Genomic DNA, 22,378 nt, shown 5'->3' with positions numbered 1-22,378 from the left:
TGAAATGTAGCATAAGCCACTATCCTGTAACTTCAGTTATGGACTTCAACATATGCTTAACACAACTGGAATAAATAGTTTCCAGATGCAAATTAGTTGGAGGAGCATTTTGATAGATGTGAGGAACCAGACAGATTGTAGTAACACAATCCCAGGTAAAAGGGAAAACCCTTATTTGTTCCAGCTAAAACAAGTTGTCCTGCTCAACATCAAATGTCTGCAAAACATCTGAAAAAAAAAAGTATTTATGAAAGATTAATAATGAGAGCACTTTATCAGCTCAGCGTTCCCACTTCTCATGTTTCCTTCTGAGACCAAATTGCAACATGTAGCATGATCACATTTAACTGCCTTAATGTCTTGTCTTCTTGTGCCCAAGGAAAAGAATTTTCAGCTTAGAAACAAAGTTTTAAAAATTCCAGTCTTCCATGTAAGCTAGAAGGGTACAAACCAATATATAATATCAATAATTTATTAAGGTAAATATAGTGGTATATAAGCTCATATTTAAATGGGAATGTCAGTGTTTAGAAGAGGAAACAAAAATTCAAGAACATAAATGTCTTTATTAGAGAAAAATGTGCAGCTAAGAAGCAAAATGGTTTATTTAGCAAACATTCTTGTTACAAAAGCAGTAACTCTCATTTTAAAAAAATAAACCAGAAACCAGAATGGGAGTAAACATCTTGTTCTGTGGCTTTATCAGTTGCTGACTGATGGTTGATTTCCTCCTCCCTGGACATATCACACATGATTTGTATTTCTCAGCCAGCAAGCCAGAGGCAGGTGAAAGTCTCTGCTGAACATGTTGTACTTAGATATTTGTCAGAAGCTCTCTTGCCTACCTCTACCAGCAAACAGAAAGTGGCATTTCCAGGAAATGGGCCAGCATAGCTTTTGCAGCATTTTTATTCTTTGTGTAAAGAGGTTGAGAAGGATATTCTCACTAGCAATAACAATTTTTCCTTCAAACATTTTGCACTGCTGTGAGTGGCTGTGATACAGGAATACACACATTTACATATCAACCTGGCAGCCAGTACTACTTACACCTTCCCATAAGCTGTGATGTTGATGGTTCATTTTCACCCTCAGGAGCATTCTGTGAAGGTGTCAGTGCCAATATAAATTTCCCTCAGCAGCAGGATTCTCTGCAAATAGAATCAAGCAGAATCTGTCATAAATCGGAGGGGGGTTGAGTTTTTTTAGAAACAATTTGTAAGATCATGACTTTTCTACCCTTTTCCTAGTCAGACTATTTTGAGACCTATCAAATGAGCAGTGGAAAAACACAGTGAAGGCTTTCTAGGTAGCACTTCATATTCTGTTAATACACGGGATTTTTGGTAGTAGTTATCACGATAAGAGGCTTTTTTAGTAACTTTTTTTTATAGGAGAGCTCAAGAAATAACCTCTCATGTTTCCATTCTCCTGCTGCTTTTGGTGGGCATTGTAGTGCAGGTGTAGGTGGACCTTAAAGATCTGTGTCCATAGGGAATGGACAGAGTACACTGGCAGATTATTCATGGGTTTAGATGGAGATTCTCTCTTCCTCAAATTCAGAAGAGGTATTCTCTGTCCTCCATGCATAAAACTGCATTTCAGGTGGCTGCTAATGCTCGTTTGGAAATGCTTTCTATCACCTTCACACAGACCCTGGTCCTAGCTTTGGACTGGATCTCTGATTTCTCTCTTGTCTGATCTTAATTCTTCAAATGCTTTTGCCATTGGACAGCCCACTTTCAACTGTGTATGAAGATGACTTTCCTTACCAAAAAGAAACTTGTGTTCACAAGAGGACCCCACATGTGAATCTCCTTACCAAGCTCACCCTTAGCTCAACACGAGCTCTGCCCACTTCCCTGGGGCAGAAGGGACGGGTTCTCTTGCTCTTGGTGTAATCCCAACTCCACTGACATCTTGCTTATCTCCTTCCCAAGGCCACTGACTGAGGTATAACACACTGCTGATCCTGGGGTCTGATCAGGAAATACAAGCTTGTCTTACTAAATTAGTCCTAAAATAGGTCTGAATTCATTTAAAACAGGTTAATTATCTATCAAGTGCCTTTAACCTTGTCCTTGTTTCAGTCTTGGCTTTAGTTCATCAGAGTAGATACTCATCCATCAGAAACAGGACTCACCATTCCTAGTCTGTCACTGTCTCTTGTGCTCTTCCATGTGGGATCCAAATGCCCTTTTCTCAACAGTGGACATTCTAGGCTTAGCTGCCTGTTTATCCTGCTGCTTTATGCTGATGTGCCCTTGAAAATAACAAAATATAGTAAGGATTGTTAAATGACTCTTAAGGGGAATTCTCCTCCATTTCTATACACTCAGAGACTCACTTCAGATCCTATGAGCAGGGAAATTTCACTCCAGTGGAATTAATTCAAATGGAGAGCTAAGCTGAAAAAGTTTTTAATTTGTTTTACTCTGTTGTGTCTTAGTGCTCCATTTGGATAATCAGGTACAGCTTCCTAAAGGAAATCATGTGCAGCCATTAATGGCAGTCTGGGTGTCTGCTGATTTCCAGAACAGGTGTAAAAGACTAAGAATAACCTGAAGTTTTCAGTAAAGAGAGAACTTTTGTTTTTAGATGAAACCAAGCTTTCTGGCTCGTGCATACATAAGTGGTTTCCATACTGAAAATGCTCTTGACTCCCTGTCCCTGTTGTATGAAACAATCTGTAGTTTGCTTTAATTACTGTGTAATTGATTGCTAAAGAGAATACCTTCTTTATGGTCACTGCCTGTGCTACAAGTCAGAAGGAAGTCTTTACACTAAGCTAGTCCTGCAAAAATCTTTTTGATCCTTTTCAAGTCTAGCTGTAAACAATGAAAGAATCAAATATTCTCAGACTTCAAATGGTCCAGGACAACCTTCCATTCCCTCATTATCTGGAGACAAGGCTTTCATTTTGTAGCCAAATAAGCATCAAAGGATCACGAACTTGGAAACAGCAAGTTATGGAGGATTATGTGGAACAACTGCAATGAACCCTTTTATTATTATTATTATGAGCGTCAGTGCAAGACTCCTTTGGCAGCTCCCAGTTCAGCATTTGTAATAGACAGAGACACTGGTAAGTGAAACATTATGGGATTCATTAAGTGTAATTTTATAGGTTGTAACTAAAACCATTGACACTCAATAGAAATTTTTAATACAATGCCTTTTGTTGTACGTTATATTGAAAATTATATGTATATCCAAGAGAGTTTAGTCATGGTTATGTTTCTGTTAACAATGATTAAGGGCAAAATAACATTTCTTTTACCACATGGTTCAACAAATTAACTGCACAGAGAGACTGAATTCTAATCCAAGAACTATTTCCACGTAAGCAAGGAACAATTGCTAAACACTGCTGAGCCAGCCAACAGAGAACAAGTGTGTGCCAGAAAAGCAACAAATGAAACCCTGCCCTGTACACTGCTGTATGAACCATTGGGAACATCACAACTCTGGGTGTTCCTAATGGGGTGCCAGAAATCCTTCTTCTTGCCTGGTGGTCAGGGAAGATGCAGAGAGCTGCCTCATCAGTTTGTACCACTGAAAGAAAATGCAATTTTTCTCCTTTAGGTAAACTGGAGTACAAATGTTTTGCAGAGGCAAGAAGAGGAGGAAGAAAACCAGCATGGGAGTAGACAGAATCTTGATTTATGTAATTCCCCTTTGAAGAACAGGAACCCCTAAGGTTCAGTCAGGGCCTTGAAGCAATTTCTTACGCAAACCAACCTGAGCTCAAAGCCAATAGAAAACATTTATTTTTAAAAGCCCTCTAGATTTTTAGGAAGATCATGACATTTGCAGGGAGAGGTGAGCTGACGTGAGAAGAAAACAGCTTGGTATCACTGCCTTGGGGCTTGTCTCTCCCAGTGCAACATGCCCGAGAACCTGGAAAAAGCATCCTGGCATCTGCAGGGAGAACATGTCATTCCTCTAGAAATTTGTGACATTTTGGCAAAGTACAATGCAGAACTGACTAACCTCCATATTGTAGCCTGAGACCATTAGTGAGAATGATTAGGATTAAAACCTTAAGATTTGGATTAAACTCTGTTAAACCATGCAGAATCTAATCAGAAGGGCAGCTGAGCCTTTGCCCTACCATACTGCTTCTTATCTGTAAGAACTGGCATTTGTTAGACCTGGACTGAAATGGTCTGGCTGCTTAAAGAGGTGGCAGATAACAATTTCTGTAGTAGCTAAGCTCTTAGAGCAAATAATGATCACAACATAAAGTCCTGTTGAAATGCTCAAGACTGCATCTCAAAAACAGAAAGAGCAAAGATTAGCGCTGCACTGCAGAGCATTTGCAGAAATACCATAAATAAACCCCTGATGGCACCTGGAGGATGAAACAAAGTTCCTGGGAGACTCAGTGAATCCCCTCCTGACCATGAGCTGCTGCTGAGAATCCACCTGCACTGTACCCTGCTGAGCCAAGCTCTGTTTCACACACTTGGGCACAGATTAATCAAGAGACTCCCTAAAGCTGAGGAAGTGGACACCTGGCAGTACAAGAATCTGTCCACACCTGCTCCTAACCCCAGGTGAGACAACAATGCCTCCTAATCCATGGGGCTGGGGGTGGTATTTACTCAAATGCCAACCCCTAAGATGCAGACCTCAGGAAAACAGACATGGGAAACTCTAGCAGCTTCTCTTCCAAAGACTCTCCCCTGTTTTTTTACAGTTCTGTATTTAGCAGAACTGATTTCTGTATCCCTTCAATGGACTTATTCCTCTTCTTTCTGCCTTTCTTCACCAAGCCCCAGGCAAACACCTGTTCTAATGGAACATGGAAGCTGCTTGGAAAAGTTAAACCTTATGTACCCTCTCAAGAGCTTCCCTTCTTTTCAATGTTGTTATCACTAATACAACATCAAATTAGTATGGGCAGAACTTGATGTCTTTGCATACATTACATTATTTGAAGAGACACCTCAATGTACAGTCACAGAAGACACTGGATTATTCAAACTGAAAATAACAGTATTGAATGAATAGCTTTGGCTTCACTTCTGCAATTTGGGTTTTTCCATGCAGGCTTTACCATCGTCCCCTGGAGTCACTGGCCACGACAGCTCAGCTGTAGGACCAGCTGAGTCTGGAGGCACCTCACTCAGGGTAAGCTCCCTGTCCCAGCAACTCTCACCTCAAACCCCTCTGCTGACAAGACTCTCCTCGGCTCAGCCTCTCCCAGCAGCTCCAGCATTACCTGCAATTTCCCTAGAGAGATGATTTCTTACTCTCAGCTTGCAGAGGCAGTAGTAAGAATTGGGATTTGAAGCTGTTCCTGTTGATCGATGGGGATGGAAGGGAGAGGAGACATCAGTGCCTGCCCTTTCCCTCCCTTTCAGACAAGCAGGTAATTACCTTGCACAGACAGGCTTTCTGACAAGGAATATCACCAAACCCCCATTCCCAGCAGCTGAGAAGGAGCCATTCAGGGAGCCCTCAGGTACCAGGGCCAGACTGTGCAGCTGCTCTGTCCAAAGGCTGCAGGCTCATGCATTCAATGAAAAAAGGTGACAAGAAATTAAATCCTGTGACTTGAGCATTTTAAGCAGTGATGGAAATTCAGGGAGACTCTTTACCAGTCCAGACAGGAGAGCTCCTGGAGTGCCGCCTCTGCAACAAGAATTTCACATGTAAATTATTAGTTAATGGGATGAGAAAAACAAATTGACATTGGAGTGCTGTAGCCAGCAAAGCACCACAGCCCATCTCTACAAATCACAGATTCTTTATAATTTCTTCAAAGTACAGCTGATTCCGGAAAAATTCACGTAAGAAAAAGCTGCCCATCGGATGGTGAATGAATGTGGTAATAAATCATCTCAAAGAGACACAATTAATCTAAAAAATAAAAAATAAAATCAGCACATCATTGATAAGATACAAATCATCAATTCCAAGAACTCCTAATTTGATGAACAAATCAAGGAGATGATTTGTTCACCTCAATGATGAAAAATAATTACCAGATGATTTTTTTTCATGAGAGCAGACTGCTGTAGCTCTGTTGCTCTGACTACCTGTTATCTGCACAATCTTCTTTCATATTAGAATGCTACACTGCAACTCTATGTCCTAAAATTTTCTGTGAAAAGAGGGAATCACTTATTAAATTCCTATTTAGGAGAGTTTTCAATCACAACCGTAACAGCACATTTTACTGCCTGCCCTCAGCCAAGACACAAGAGCTATACTACCCAGCCTCCTTCTACCTAACCCAGTTTCCCAAGCCTGAACTTCAACTTTATGTCATTGGACATAAAATCAGAGGTTTAATTTCTCTTCACTTTTTTTTTAGTTTTATTATAGAATTTTCTACATCCTCAGCTTTAAACATACATTTGTGTTTTAAAGGATTTAAGCTCTTGTATCCCATTTTCCCATACTGCTGCATTTATTAGGAGAATTAATTTGCCCTTGGAGCACTTCAAAAACAATATTAAAAAAAAAAAAAAAATCTACATTTATTTCTTTACCAATGTTCTTGCAAACCAGCTTGCCATTTTCCAGTTGCCACCAGTCATTGCACAGTTGTGGTGCATGTTCTGTCCCACTCACACAGTGCCAAGGAATCATTGGAGAGGAACAGGGATGCACCAGGACCATGTCTGAACTGTGCTGTGTCAGCTACCAAACTGCAGTGTGGGATTTTCTGTTTTCCAGAGCAAATCTTGCCCTTACCAGCAGGGGGAAGTAATGCCTCTGTCTGGAGTGATTCCTGTCTTCCACTGGCTACAGAAATACAATGAACTGTTTGCCTCTTGTTCAATTATCATCACAGAAAATCCACTGGCTGTCAAGAGGCAGGTTTTGTGTGCTAAAATAAATGTTGTGCCCATGATCTGCAGATTTCTCTTGCCTTAGCCAGACTGTTTAGTCTAATCTACTACCTGCACTCAGTTTACTATTCCAATTAGTACTGAATATAATCTAAGTCAAAGGCTCACTTCTCCCACCTGTGTGGGACAAAAATCTTAGAAAGGATTTTGAGCATTGACTGCAAGATTCACGCCCCTAATGCCCTCCAGGTTCTGATCTGCCTGCACAGTATTTCATGGCCTGGGCTGGAGCCCAGCTACCTTTTGCCCACAGCCTCCCTGGTCCAAAAGATTACAATGACTCCCAAGGCACTACATTATCTAAGTGATCACTCCTTCACAGTTGTTAAACTGACAGGATTTTCTGATTCTTTCAAATGGAAATTTAAACAAAGACTTGACTTTACCACAGCTATGGGTTCCAAGTGAAAAGTACAGCAGGCAACTGGGAAAAGCCCCACATGGAACAAGTGAAAAACAGATGCATTTTATTACTTGGAGACTAAAAAAAAAAAACCCAAAAAACAAAACCACCTAAACTATTTTTCCCATTGACACGTATTTCTTCATATGCAACTGGCCAGCAGTAAAATCAAGATTTCACTAAACAATCTACAAGTTTTGTAAATGTCTCTGACAGTATAAAACACAGCCTTAAAGCTGCAACATGAAGGGCTAGACCCAAAAAACCCATAGCCTCAGGCAATACTGAGCAGGAGAGGAGGAAAACCCAGCAGTAAATTTGGGATCTCCACACCTTGACAAAATACATGACAAAGCAGCAGTGAGTGCACACTGCTCTTGTAAAGTGCACAACTTTCAGGAACACGAAGGTTATGGAAACACATTCAGAAAGGTTGATGATAGCCCAGAACAGTGCTGGTTTTTTGTGACAGGGGTTGCTGAAACTGCAATTAATGCAAGGAAAGCACAGGTTGCCAAGGGGTTATTTTAGTGTTTGGACTGAAAAAGTGCAATCGACTTTAACTCAGCTGTTCTGCCAAAAATTACATTTGTCTTTGAAAAGGATAAGCCAAGCCGAAGACAGAATGCAAGCTCATCTATAATCAATAACAAATCTCAAATTAAACAGGGTTGCAAAATTAGGTTTGGGCAATAAAGACTCAATAATTAAAGAAACTACAACAAACTATTATTGAAAAAATATTTTTGGCTGTGTTAGCCCAGAGGGGCCACTGCCCTGGGCAGAAAGCCAAGCAGGGCAGCCAACACTTGCTATAGCCCCACATCCTGCCTGGCTTTTGGATGCCCTCCCTGCTGGCATGTTCAACCCCATTTCCATCCCACCCCCAAAATGAACCCTCCCTGCTTTGCCCCAGCCCTGCACTGCCCATGATGCAAGAGAGCATTTCTATGCACAGCACCTGTACCAGCAGCATTTCCAGTGGGTATTAAACTCGGCGTCAGTATCCTCTACAATTTACACAGTGCATGAGAAAACCACATCCACTATTAGCAAACATCCTGGGGGCAATGCTTGCTGCAGAATAGACCTGAATCTCACACACAAATTATATCCCAACGGTGCACAGAGATGCCAAAACCACTCTTCCAAGGAACAGCTACGTTGCCTGACAGAAAACAAAAAGTGGGAAAAGCTTCTAACAAGAAGTGCAAGGCTGTGGCAGAGATCCCCTTGCACAATCATTGCTGCCACAGAGCACAAAATCCTGTGGGATTCCCTGAGGGAAATCCTGCTCACAGCCCTTCAGAAAGCAATCCACAAACAGAGCCCTGCAACACCTTTGTGGCAAAGACACAGCAGGAGCCTTCAGCCACCGCTTCTCTGCCTTGTCTCCTGGTTTCTAATTTACCTTGGATTGTCTTAAACCAACCTGTGGGATGTTTCTGTCAGGGAGTGCTCAGAGCCAGGCTCTGAAATGGCTTCAGCAGCTGGCCCAGCACATGGGATTTGGGAGGAACGTGTCCCAAGTGATGACGCTTCTGCCACTCTGAGCATCTACATTTGCACCACTTTTGGTCATTAAGGAAAGGGCAAGGGGCAGCAAGCAGGGCAGCAAAGGGAACAAGAGACTTCTTGTACAGAAATTCATACCTAAACCTCATTCAGAAGGAAAACACTAAGGCCATTCAGAGAAAAGCTACACTAGAATTTCTCTGCAAGAAGCTGAGAACACAAGGACTCTTGAAACACCTCATAACAAACATTCATTTATTGTTTATTTCCCCCATATGAATCAACCATCTCAGAAATTCCATCACACACAGGGCAGAAAAAGTTTATATACAAGAGGGACATACATCCCCAAAATAAGATGTACAGATTTATCGTGGAAACCAAGAGGGAGGGGAGAGGACAAAACCAAAAAACAAGGGCATTGCAGTCAGACTTTGACTTTCAGTTACAGAATAGATCTCTATCTCCATGTAAGTGGGGTTTTCAACTATTAAATAAATGGCATCTTAAAAATAGAACATTTGACAATTTCAACACATGTATTATTATTTCTTTTAAATAAATATTGCATGGAAATGATGCTGCTTTGCCACCATAGCTGCCTCCTTTCTTTCTGGGATTAAACAATCACCCCTGATTTTCCTTGGGTTAATGGTTTGCTTCTTAATGGCAAATGCTATTTCCTCCACTGCTACACTTCAATTTCTGTTTTTATTTATTTTTTGTTTGCTTTTTTTAAAGGCCTGAATAGGCCCAGGTGAAAATGATGAGCTTCCTTCCTAACGCTCTGCAGGCCTCTGACCTGGCTCAGGGTTGAAATATCATGGCTTTTCTTAAAATTTCCTATTATATGAACAATCTTTCTCTGTGTCCTGAAACAAAACCTACCTTCCTGCTGTGGAGCTTGGGAGTGATGCTTCCACAGATTGCTTTCCAACTGAGAGCCCCCAGAGAGCCCCCACACACCTGTGACAGAAACTGCCTGTGGTGTTCTTTCCTGCAAAGCCCAGGGGAGTTTGTCCTGGGAATGGGAGCAGCCCTCAACCACTTCCGCACAGCAGCACCTCTCCTGGCAGCAGGGAGGGACGTGGATGCACACAGAAGGAAAGTACCAGGACATCCCTGTCCCTGCTGCCCTTTATGTTTCCCCTAACACTCTGCTACAGTTCCTGCAGGCTCCCACGGTGGTTTCCGGGTTCAATAAAGCTTTTGTCTTTCCTCCCCCTCCTCCTTAGCTGGTGATCCTAGAAATAGCTTTGTCTGAAGACAAAATCCAAAGGTGGCATCGATCCACCGGTCTGGGATCAAGTTCCAAAGTACACTCCAGCCTCCAGGCTGGCTGCCCATCCCCACACTTCCTGAGAACAAAACATTTAATGCTGAGCCCTTCTCTGTCCCTGCTTACTCTGAGCAGTCACTGCTCCAGCGGGGATGAGTGCAAGCAAAGCTTGATAGGTAAAATGGGGAGGGGAAACATGGATCTTCCTTCCACTTGATAGGACAGCTGATCCCTGAAATGCTCTGAGGCTTTTAACAAAGCGAACATCAAAGGCCAATCCCTTCAAGGAGCAGAAAGGCCCAGCCATGATCCCGGTGGTCCTGCACTGCCAGGGAAGGTGACAGGAGAGCTCCGCTGTGCTCGGGACCAGCACGCTTCCATCACCTCCTCCCAGAACCCAGAAGAAGAGCCCAGGCTTCCCCGTGGCAGGGGCCATTTCTGCAGAAACTACTTTTGGAAGTGCAAACCTTTCGCTGATATTTATTTACGGTCCATTTTCAAAGCCTCAAACCCACAAGCAGGTATTTAACAAGGGGGGTACTTCTGCACATCTGCAGACCTGTTCCTCCCTAATCATGAAATTATGTGGAAAGGAAAATTCCTTCTCGTAAACACAATTATTTTGGGATACCATCCTTCTCTTCACCAATCCCACAGGTCTGTCAGAGAGAGGGCAAGGGATGTGAGAGGGGACCAGTGGGCTAAGGCACACTATTATGTATGAGAACGGCGGGATGCTGCTGTCACACCACAAGGAATCTTTGAGTAGAGAAGGGTGTCATCTCACTGAATACACAAATGCCATAGGTGCTGCCTTCACTGATACTGTGACAAGGAAAATAATGTTTGGAAACAGCTCATTATTCCCTTTCTTGTTCCCTTGATAGGTTTCTAAGTCACTGGGCCCATCCTATAGCATTGCTGAGAGAACATGTGAGTTGTCTCCCACATGAAGACAACCCTACTTTGGTACAAATCCTGCTCTTAGATATTCACCAAGACCCTCAATGGTTGCAGGCAAATATCTAAACGCAAAATGTATCTCATGTTCTGCATTCAGCCACTTAACCCCTCCTTAACCAGAAGCAATTCCTTCCCATGGAAGCTCTTAGAACCATCTCCAAGCAATCACAGTGAACCAGTGTAGCTTTCCAACCCCACCCACCGAAATGACAAAAACCAGCCCAACAAAGAATCCTCATGGTGACATCTCTCAGCAGAGGCAGACACACCACGTCGTTTTGCCACCCCAACTGTGTTTGGCTTGCAAGGCTAAAGCTGAGCCAGCCCCTCAGTAACACAGCCAGAGTGCCCAGGGCATGGATGTGCACGAGAGCACAGTGTGGAGGACCAAAGCAGTGATGACTTGAAAAGAAAACTTGCAGCACTGAAGGCAGTGGCTTCCTCAGTTATGTCAGTTGGCTGACAAAAGCAGGAGGGTGAGGTTGGAAAGCAGGCAGAGCAGATACTTTTGCTGTTTTTCCTTCAACATAATGCTGTTTGGTGCTTGATGAAGTTGCTACTTGCTCTCTGAGGAACAAAGACACCAAAGATTGCATCTGCGCTTGCAGAAACAACTCTGGCATGTTGACTGGGCACACAACTGCTGCAGACTGTGGGATGTTGCATAACCACCTCTGGAGGCAGATTTCCTTCTTGTCAGCATCATGTGCAATTATTGTCCAGCTGGTTATTTGTGACAGAAATGTTTATAGACCATCAATACATCGGGCCATTCAGACAATTCATTGCACTTCATTGTTTTAAAGGAAGGTGCCATCTTCCGTCTCTTCTTTTTCAAGGTAGCAAAGTGCTACCCTAGAAAAACACAGTTCAAGGGTTTTCCAGTGTAACCAGATAACTTCCAACTTTATTTAAAATATTTTCCCTTGCAGGTGCTTTGTATTGAACAATTAAAAAAAAAATTAAACTGTTTCTGAGGCTTCAAAAGTGCAAAAAAACTTCAAGGTATTCAACCACCTGGAGAACCAGTTAAGGCATATTTGCTTCCAGTCTCAGCCACTGTAATCCCTGTCTGATGTAGTGTACCAGGTCTGTCAGGCTACTGGTCAGTGCCAGAGCACTCGTCGCTCTGCTGAGTTCAGAAAAAAACTCTAGGAAAAAAGGGAGAGAGAGAGAAAAGATTTGGTTGATTTCATACACCAGGCACACCTGACAGGCGAGGAGTGACAGCAGCAGCAGTCAGCTGGCCAGTCCTGTTAAACCGTGCTAATGCAGACAGCTCAGCAGTGTCACGGGGCTGGGAAGGGTGACAAGCACAGCAGGCAATACAGGCAACAGGAAAACAAATTAACACACACTGAGCCACCTCCTCATGTCCTGACTTAAAAGAACACAGCAACTCTGTGGTAGGGGGACAAAAGTTTGGGTGTTCGCACCACAGTCCCTGCTTCAAGCTTCTCCCAAGTTCTAAACAGGACAAATTTGAGTGTCTTCCTGAGCAGCACCCAGAAGCACACACAGCTGTGGTCCCTTTCCTTCATCCATCCTCAGACCTTGGAGACACCAGAATTTTTCTACTTGTGCAGCTTGCCAGACTATACAGCTCTGGTTTGGATTGCTTATAGCTGAGCACGTCGGGCAGATCTCACATTCCTCCCATCCCACCACCAACTCCAGGCATCCCGCTCCTCCTCCCACACAGGAGGAGGCTCTTGCAGCACACCTGACCCTTCTGTGAGGGGCTGGCAGGCTGCAAGCCCTGCTCTGTGCTGGCAATCATCCGTGCAGGTAACCATGAGCTGTGAGAAATTCTCACACCTATTCCTTTGCAGTCACCCTTCCAAGATATTCCTACCTCCCACCGACACAAGCCCAGTCCCTCACTCTTCAGCTCAACGATATTGTTAAATACCTTTTCAGAAACTGGTCATTCTCTAGAGACAGCTCTCCTTTTTGACACCCAAAGACTGAAGCTAGAGGTGGAAAAACTCTGCTTGGTTGCGCAAGGAGCTCTTCAGAGTGCACAACACTTCCTTTCTAATACTTGCCGCTGCAGAAGCAGAGAGCATGTTCCCTCTGATTTTGCTTTTGTTTACAGAATCCATGCCCTCCATGGGGAATAGAAGGAATTCAAAGCCACTGTCTGAGCAAACAGAAGATAACCTGATCTGTCAGCACAGCATCATGTGAAAGGAAGACTTCACATCCATGCCTGCAGCCTCAGCTTGTCCTTGCAGGAGGAGATCAGAGGCTGAAGACAACTTGCTACAGCCTCGTGATCCACAGTGCTGCTCTGAATTATGGTGAGGGGCTGTCAGTGGACACTCCAGAAGGCACTTCAGCTCTGCACCAGTGACTTGGACAGCAGTTACTGCTTTCCAATAGCTTAGGACTTCCCTGCTTGTATGATCTTGATAACTAAAGGCTGCTGCTCTTTCTTCCTCTTCTTATGCCCTATGAATCGCACAAAAGAATCAAAGATGTGGCCTTTTTTATTCACTTTGTATATTACACTGATCATCAGTACATTCCAGTTCTGAAATGCCTCCAACTGTCCTGAACAGTGACACCACCACCAAGCCTACGTGAGTATTTACTGGTCTCCTGCACAGATCCACTCCCTGTAGAGTATTTAGTACCCCAGTCATCATCCCCCTACTTCAGGACCAGCCACACAGAGCATGTTTTGAATTTAGTCTTGACTGATGCAAGACTGTGCTAAGGCTGCCCTCCCACACATTTTCCTCCATGACTCACTCCTCTGGCTTATTAGCAGCATCCACTGCTTCTATCTGACTGTCTTTTATCAGCCTTTTGAGGACAGAATCAAAAATGCCACACATGAACTGCTGCTGCAAGCACAGATTTGCTCAAAGAACAGCCAACAACCAGTTTTTTATTCATAGGTGACTTGGAAAGCCTTTTGATTTTCAGCAACTGCCTCATTAGTGTGTGTGTGGATTTCTACAGCATTCCAACAATCCAGCCAGGCACATTGTGCTTATTTTCCTTCGCAAGTTTGCCAACAGGTCACGCCAATGCATCTCTTCACCCACACTGGCTCACAAAACTCGGTGTTGTATGGAAAACGACACTGCTGAGGCCACGTGAAATGGCAGGTCACACGCTGGACTGCACCCACCCTGTGGCTTTTGTGTATTCACCACTCCTTGCACCAAAGGACAATACAACATTTTTAACAACAAAAGAGTAAAATAAAAAAAAAGTTGCAGCAATTCTAGGAATTGCTGCTAGCAAACACTGGGCATGTGCCCAGCAAGGACTCAAATTCAAGTGCTGCTCAGCTTCTCTGTTAGGCACAGAAGCCAGCTTCACCATTTTCAAGACAAAATGACCTGGAAATTTGACAAAAACTAAAACACAAGGCTACAGGCCAAAATTATGTTTTTAAACAAAGTGAACCAACTCAGACAGAAAAGCTCCGTGTCCCAAAAGGAAAGAGAAAAAACACAAACCCCTTACGCTCCTTGTGTTACCACAAAGCAAGTTGGCTGGTTTCCTGCACTTGACACCGTCATCCCTTAGCTCTTGGACATTTGAGGATGCCAAGAAAACCTTTTAATGGGAACACTCATCAATATATCACCATCAAGTATCTCTGCCAATATGCCCTGGCAGAGATATTCAACATATTTCATGCTTTGATCTTTAGGTATGGCACTTGTTGCACTGAGTATCAGGATTGAAGAAAATACACACATAACCATGAGACAGAAAAGACAAAGGGCAAAAACTTACCTTTATTCTTTCTGGCCAGTGCATCAGCCTTTTCCCAAATTTCATATGCATGGAGGATATAGGAGGTGATGTTGACATAGGAAGAGGTGACACTGGAGATATGACAGGAGACAGTGACAGCAGAGCCAGTGCTGTTGCCAATGTTGTTGTGACCAACGCCGTTGCTATCATTTGATCCCTGCTGAGAACTCACAGATCCAGCAGGAGAGGGTATTGGAGAAAGAGGAGAAGGCAAGCCTGTGCTTCTGCAGCAGAAAAGAAACACCATCATGAACATTCTACTTCAGATCTAAACATCTTTCCACAAGGCTGCCTCATGCCAGGTGCTATCTGGCGTCACCCAGGCCTGCAGCATGGAGTGGACTGCTGAAAAGCGAGATATGTTCAGCTACAGCACAAGCAATTGTACTTCGAGGGCAAGGCCAAGTTTTTGGAAGCAATTTTGAAGGACTCTACTCAACAAGAGAAAATGTGGGACCACACATTGAAAAGGGTCATCCATCCAACTTCCAAAATCTACACCTACTTGTGAAAGTCTTTCACCAGATTGCCCAAGTGTTTTCCCTAATGCCTTCCAAATCAGGCACACTGAAGCTCCCCTCCTGTGGAGGCTGGAGCTTCTGGCAGCTCCTCAGAGCAGCCAGGTCAGCCTACACACACTTATTTATAGACCCAGGGCAGCTAAATGTGGTCAGCCGGCTGCCTTCCAGACACAGCCTGGCTCATCACACCCCCACCACTTCAACGGACCTAATTTTAGTCACTGGTATGGCAGGGTTTCCACCACTGCTCTCAAGAGACCATTCACTTCTCAATGAACTATCCTGTGCAAGGTGGCCAAAAAATGTAACTGGAATCAGCACCACTGTCAAAGTCCAAACAACCTTCTCTCAGCCATAGATTTTGAAAGACAACCTGATAGCCGTCTGCCACATGAAATGACCAAAAAACTCAGAAAAGCTCCTACTCATTGTCATTGAAACACAGACACATACCAAGAAATTTTTAAATCTTACCTTGCAACACCTGGAGAAGGTGCTTGTATTACTCTGAAATTACTCTGCAGCAAGGAATAAAAGTTTAGTTAGTTTTGGATTGTTCAGCTGACATCAGTAACTACCACAGCCATCAGCTGGCAACTTAGTGATACCTGTGCCCTACCTTGAAGTGGTCATTCAGGAGTCTGGAATACCTCATTGCAGTGTCTTTTTTGTAACCAAACACTGCCATGTGCAGAATGGACTGGCAGCGCATGCTGTGGACAGAAACACACCCAAATGTTAGTGCTTGTGCTCAGCCCTCATCAGCCTTGTGGGATGGAGGCAGGCACACCTCAGCTATATTGGAAGGTCAAGAGAGCTCAAAATTTCTCCTCCTGATCATGGTAAAAAAAGACTTTGTGAAAAACAAAAATCACAAGGGAAAGAAAGAAACAAGGAAGGGCCTTCTCTGGTCTTTCATACCAACAGGTGTCCAGGCTCTCAGAGGTGCCAAAGGGCTGAGTAAGCCCCATCCAGAAGTGCCACGTTCAGCTACAGCTTCAGTTACATAGCTCAAACACAGGCAGCCAAATCACATTCTTTCACCTCAGGTGAAAGCCCTTATGTGCACTCAAGTTACCAGCAGATAAAAATTTAAAGCCTATGCCTTCTGCATGTGGTCCCTTGTGATCGCCCAGCTTACTTTAGAGATGTTTCAATTCATTCTAGTCTTTATACTGGGTTTTTTTTCTGTTCCTTTATATTGTTTTTTCTTCCTTGCATAACTCTAGCTCCCATTTAACTCATTCCTTCGGCCGTAGAAGCAATGGATCTTTCCCTTTATCAAGTTTCAAAGCAGTGCACAAAGGAACAGGAACAGTTACTCACTGTAACACAGCAAAGATTTTTCCATGTGAAGAGACTGAGGAGTCTGCAAATGGTTTCAAAGTCATAATGAATCTAGGAAAACAAAACAAACAGGACCTTGTCAGCCAACAGAGCACTCTGAAGCCCCATATATTATGAAAAAACAGTGCATGCCATCTTAAAACCAGTTGGAAAGTCAGGAAACCTGCCCTGAGTTCTTAGTCCTGGCACAAAGAACTTTGTAAGATCTTGAGCAGAAGACTGTGTGTCAAAATGTCCTCCCCCCTCAAACACACTGCACTGCCACCCTCTGAAAGCCACTTACTTGATGAGAACTATGGTGTCACTGAATATGCTGTAAGCTGATTTTGGTTCCAGCACATCTGATTCCAAGGCAATCCCATATTCAATGAATAAAAGAGCAGCTTCCAGGTACTGAAAGGCCTTTCCAGTCTTGTCAGTCTATTGGGAAGAAAATTTTTAAACTAAGACCAAACACACTTCTCTCAAGCATACTTGAATTCTCTTTTCTTCCTAGTTAGGCAGGATTTGAAGAAAGAAAAAAATTTCAGTCTGGCCTCTGGGTGAAAATTAAAGGGTTCTCAACAGAACCCTTAATGTGATCCCAGTCATCAGCTTTGTATGCTCCATTTGTCTCTCTTTGCTCAATGGTTTCCTTGAGTAATTTATTATCTTCACTTTTTTAGATACTTTTGTCTGGTCTTTGAGGCTTGCCTTCTGCGAGGCACAGGGGCATTTCCCACTGCAGTATTCCCTCATTTCATTTTCACAGGTAAACAGAAAGTAGCAAATGGACATTATCTGACTGAGATAATGATCTGCCATAATTAGCAAAGCAATATGTTCACTTGTGCATGCTGTTAAACTGCACAGAGCAGAGAAAATCAGATCTGCCAAGACCACTTTCAAGTCTCAGTCATCAGCAACTCAATAACTGCCAGGATCCTGACTTTTCTGACTTGTTTAAACTGTCTTAAAACTAACTGTTTCATCTGTTCTCCAGGGATGCTTTTATAGCTCTGAAAAGCTAGCCCCCAACAATGCCAGTTCTGAATCCCATTCTCTAGATGTTTGTTTGTATCAAAGGGAAACATCTGAACCTCTGGCAAATAAAGGCAGCCTCCCGACACGACTGAACGCACTCCATGTATGGAGGATGGAGGTCATGGTAGCCAGTGAACCTCATCCCCAGACACACAGCTACCAGGGCTGAGTGCAGGAGCTGGTCAACATGCTCAGCACAAGGTCAAGACTTACCATTGCATCAGCTTTGTGCTTCAGCCTCTGGGCCTGTTCAATGTAGTATTCCTTTGAATGCTGCCTGAATTGGGGACAGAGGGGAAAAACAGATGAAAAAGGGTAGGATAATTATTAGTTTTACCTTCTTATCTAGAGGATGCTATGGGTTGATTGATTTCTTAAAAAATATATGTTGGAATAATATTTAAAGTTACACTTAGAAGTAAAAAAACACCAGAAATTTGGCTTCTATGGAAGCAAGTTAATTTTCTCATACCCATGGAGACTGTAGTTACAACATCTATCATTCCTCAAGTACAGACCCATAAATATATTTTAACTGAAACTTTTGATTTAATTGAAAATTAAATTGAAATTTTATTTAATTAAATAAATTTCAATCCACACACTTATCTGAGACCAAAACTTGCATTCAAGTTACCTGCTTACAAGAGAGGTGGTCCCTAATTTCCAGAGTAGCTTCCCTCAAACCAAAACCGTTGTGAAACTTTGCTTTCTTGTAAACCTTTACTTTGTGGTGGGTAGGCATGAGAAGGCAGTACAGGGCAGATCTCACACATCTCTCCCCCTCTCTTTCCTCCCAAAGAACTGCTCATGAAAAAGCAGAAGCCAGGGTGGCCTCATAACCAGCCCTGGCTTGTGTCTTCAGAAAGTAAAGATGAGCGATGTCAAACAAAAACTTACATTTCAAACTTGAGCAGAGGTCTTCTTGGCTTAGAGGTAACATTTGGCAAAGAAGGCACTGGGAAAGGCTTTGTGACATCACCAGATCCCTGGAAAAGGACAGAGCTAAAGCTGGTTAGAGAGAAACGCCTAAACCAATTCCAAAGCTTGGCTTTCCTAAATTTCAAGTGAAAATGTTTATCTGTCCCAAGCATAGTCTATTCTCCAGGGTCTCTTCCCCAGCAACCCCTGCTTGCTTCTCACTGACTGCTTGTCATGTCTAACACCATTCAAACTTCTCCCAGGCTCAGAGGAATTCAGCAGCAGGTTTCCTTGCACAATGACAAAGAGAGCAGTAAGGCTGGAAGCAGCACAGTTTTCATGTCCTCTAGCCAAGGCAGAATGGTAAAAATCTATTGACACTTATTTCCACCTTAACCACACAACAACTGCTGATTCCCCATTACCAACTACAGGGAAAAGGAAAAAGCAAGCAGTTAGAGCCAGCTAATAGAGTCTACAGTCTGGCTTAACACACACAGAGCAACATCCCAGACCACACATCCCAAAAGCCTCCAATAAACAGTCACGTAATTGAATTTTGTAACCCAGAAATGCAAAGAACCAGCTGCAAGGATCATGAACCTTTATGAACAAGTTATAAATGCTTATACCTGGGTTGTAGTCAATGCCACAGGTTGCTTGTTTTCTTATTTTTAAGCAATCCCCTCTTTTTATAAGCACACTTATTTTTATACCAATACACCAGTACTGTATTTGCAGTTGCCTCCAATCTGAAACGGTGGCATAAACATGATTCTCATGCATTTGGTGTTTACAGAGTATGTTTCTGAAGAGAATCACATAGCACCCATGTTGGAGGAAACATCTCACCCGTTATCCTGGATACCTACTTTGATGCCCTTTGACAGTTCTGTGTGATTTCCCTCCACTTTCCTGTGCTTGGCAAACAAAGGATCCTTGTGGCTGCTCTTCTTCCTGGGAGGGCTATCCATGGCAGGAAACTCATCAGTCTCATTTCTGTGTCTCTTTTGGCTCATCTTGGCTGACTTTGGTGCAGGATGTGCAGCAGACACAGCTGGCAGTGGTGGGAGTACATCTTTCTTCTGGGTTTCAGATGAAGCTTTTGATGCTCTGGAGATGGGAAGCAAATTCATCAATATGGTATATTTACAATGTAGGGATTTTTTACAAACTTAGTTACATCATGTGCCAATTCTGTTAAAACTCCTCTGGAAGTATGAGATGACCTGCTAATACAAAGAATTCAACAAAAGTCAAATAAAACTTCTGGGGCTTCATTGCGCTTTGGACAGCAAACCTTCACCTACCATCAACATACAAGCAAGCTGCTTTTCAAGTAGGAACTAAGTCTCAAAACTTGTCCTTGGAGCAAACACATGTAACCAGAACATCAAGACACTGCAAAAAAAAGCATGCCTCCAATACAGCCCCTTTTCACTCAGTGAGGGAGCTGATTACAGTGACTAAAATCCCTGGGAAGTATCACCCAACAAGGCAAATGAACTGCAGCACTGCCTGCCTCTTCTCTTTTCAGTAGATGGTATTTTCTGTGGCCAGAGATACTCACCCTGACGCTTGATCCTATATGTGCTTTGACAGAATTAAACTGAGTTTCTCCTTTAAGACTTGCCAGATCAACAAGACAACACTCAAGAAGTTGAGAGTGACTTAAAATGCTATGCTTTTAAATGACAGAGATTATTGCATTTAATAACATTGGATTTCTGATCATCTGAAGTTAGGATAAGCAGGGAGCTCTGACAGCTCTAAGTAGCACCAAAATATTCTACTTTGTTTCACCGCTGCTCATTTACATATTTTTTACTCAGTTTCTCAAAGTTTCCAAGAAAACACAGAGCAGGGAATCCCAGCTCATGGACTGCAACATCAGAAGAGGAGGAAATGAATCTCCCAGGGAGGAGATTGAGGTGTAATGCTGCACATTCTGCCTCATTCTGTTGAGCATGGGACAATCCTCTTTCACCACGTACTTCTCCCATGGTTTGGTCCCTACTCACATCACACACATGCTCTCAAGCTTCTCCACCTTGGCTCAGCTGATGCTCCACAGAATCACAGAACCATCACCTGACCTGCCCAAGTGCAACCTCTCCCCAGAAAACGCATCCTATCCTTCCCACTCCGAAAGCCAGAACATGACTAAAACAGGTGCTCATTTTCACTGAGAAAAAGGGAGGAATAAGCCCCAGAATTAAAGCTCTTGCATTACTACCAAAGTTCAAATATCCCCCTTCACGCAATTAAGTGTCAGTCCTGATTCCTCAGTGCTTCCAGACTGCATCAGTGTTTTCTCTTCAGAAAAGCAGTTTACTCCTATTGTCAGGACACAAACCTCAACACTACACACCAATCCAAGCCAACACCTCAAATTCAAGCCACAAGCAAGCAGGAATCAAATGCAGTAGCCCATGACTGAGGCATGAGTCTCCCCTCTCTGGAATGCTGCCCAGTTGGAAACAGGCTCTTGGAAGCACTCACTTGAGCAAAGGCCTAAGCCAGAATGCTGGCAGTGCTCTGGTATGCAAATTACAGGGGAAGCTCCAGCAGAGCTACCAGAAGCACTGCAAATGCCACACTGGGAAAAAGGAGAAATTCCTGGTCGCAAAGGCCACCTGAAATTCCAGACAGTCAGGACCCAAAAGGCACATTGGTTTTGTGCCCATTGGGTCACTTAGGAAAACCAGACAAAGACAACAGGATGACTTTGGAGAAGGGAAATGCTCCCTGCCCATACCCACCCACACCTACAGAGCTGCTTTCTGGACTGGTTGCTTCCAGTATGTAAATCTTCTGTAGATTAGGTTTTAGAAGGAACATTATGTTAGAAGCAAACTCATGTGTATAAGGACAGGAGATACAGTTCCTTGATCCAAGCTGTTTAGGAAAGATGTGGATTTATACATCCTTCTGCCATTCCACCACTGGATACTCACTTCAATTTACTAGAGTCCTGGTTAGCTGAAGACTGCAATGATTTTGTTTCTTTTTCTGATTTCATTTTCTTCCTATCAGTCTCCTCCTTCTTTCCTCTCTAATAGAAAGGGAAAAAAAAAGGAAAAATAAAATTACTTATGTTTTTAAAGTTCACATAACCAACACAGACCAACACAGCTAAGCTTGATTGATTCTGGCTAAAAAAAGAAAAAATACCTTATTGGAACCAACAAATTGCAAACCCACAGCACAGAAGATACGGTTTGCAAGCTCATTGACAAGTAACCTAAAATGACATTTTATCTAATTTTGCTTGGATAGATTAATTGATTTGTAGTGGCAGGGATGGAACTCCTAAATCTGTTGCTGCTAACAGTAATGAAAAGCAAGGCACTTGCATGTGAGTTAGATCACACTCCAGATGTGCAGGGGGTTTGGTTTTAATCACCAAAATGCTGATATAGGTGAAGTTTTAAAGCACCAGTAACCCAGGGACCCCAGAGCTGATGCAGCACTGCAGGTGGGGTCTCACCAGAGCAGAGTAGAGGGACAGAATCCCCTCCCTCAGGCTCATGACCACACACCTTTGGATGCAGCTCAGGACACGTTTGGCTTTCTGGGCTGCAAGCACATGCTGCTGGGTCGTGTCCAGCCTCTCATCTAGTGGAACCTCCAGGTCCTTCTCTGTCGGCATGCCCTCAGTGAGCTCTTCTCCAGTCTGTACTCATGTCTGGGACACAGCCAGCTTTGTGTCACTCACAAGGGTGTGCTGTGACATAGAGTCTGCCTCTGGCAGGGTGCT

General features: G+C 43.3%; 1 protein-coding gene across 2 annotated transcripts in view; it reads right to left on the bottom strand.

Annotated features, from left to right (window-relative positions):
* Positions 1-615: 615 nt before the first annotated feature.
* AFF1 (ALF transcription elongation factor 1) overlaps positions 616-22,378 on the bottom strand; it is a 75,533-nt gene continuing 53,770 nt past the window's right edge. Inside the window, exons 12-22 of one of the 2 annotated variants that reach the window (XM_014254797.2) lie at positions 21,576-21,673; positions 19,491-19,731; positions 18,598-18,686; positions 17,911-17,974; positions 16,958-17,094; positions 16,654-16,725; positions 15,947-16,040; positions 15,802-15,845; positions 14,786-15,030; positions 2,144-2,263; positions 616-1,151 (exon numbers count right to left, since the gene is read on the bottom strand). In XM_014254797.2, the coding sequence (XP_014110272.2) occupies positions 2,157-2,263; positions 14,786-15,030; positions 15,802-15,845; positions 15,947-16,040; positions 16,654-16,725; positions 16,958-17,094; positions 17,911-17,974; positions 18,598-18,686; positions 19,491-19,731; positions 21,576-21,673 (1,191 nt within the window). In that variant the 3' untranslated portion in view covers positions 616-1,151; positions 2,144-2,156. Of the gene's footprint in view, positions 1,152-2,143; positions 2,264-9,025; positions 12,178-14,785; positions 15,031-15,801; positions 15,846-15,946; positions 16,041-16,653; positions 16,726-16,957; positions 17,095-17,910; positions 17,975-18,597; positions 18,687-19,490; positions 19,732-21,575; positions 21,674-22,378 lie in introns of those variants that run through there. The other variant, XM_014254796.2, reaches the window with a different exon arrangement.

Source organism: Pseudopodoces humilis, chromosome 6 (assembly GCF_049639895.1).
Source record: "Pseudopodoces humilis isolate 2021_Gansu_Grassland_sample_001 chromosome 6, ASM4963989v1, whole genome shotgun sequence".
Classification (NCBI taxonomy): domain Eukaryota; kingdom Metazoa; phylum Chordata; class Aves; order Passeriformes; family Paridae; genus Pseudopodoces; species Pseudopodoces humilis.
Note: the sequence above shows the minus strand (reverse complement) of the source record. Positions and strands in the feature narration are given on the sequence as shown.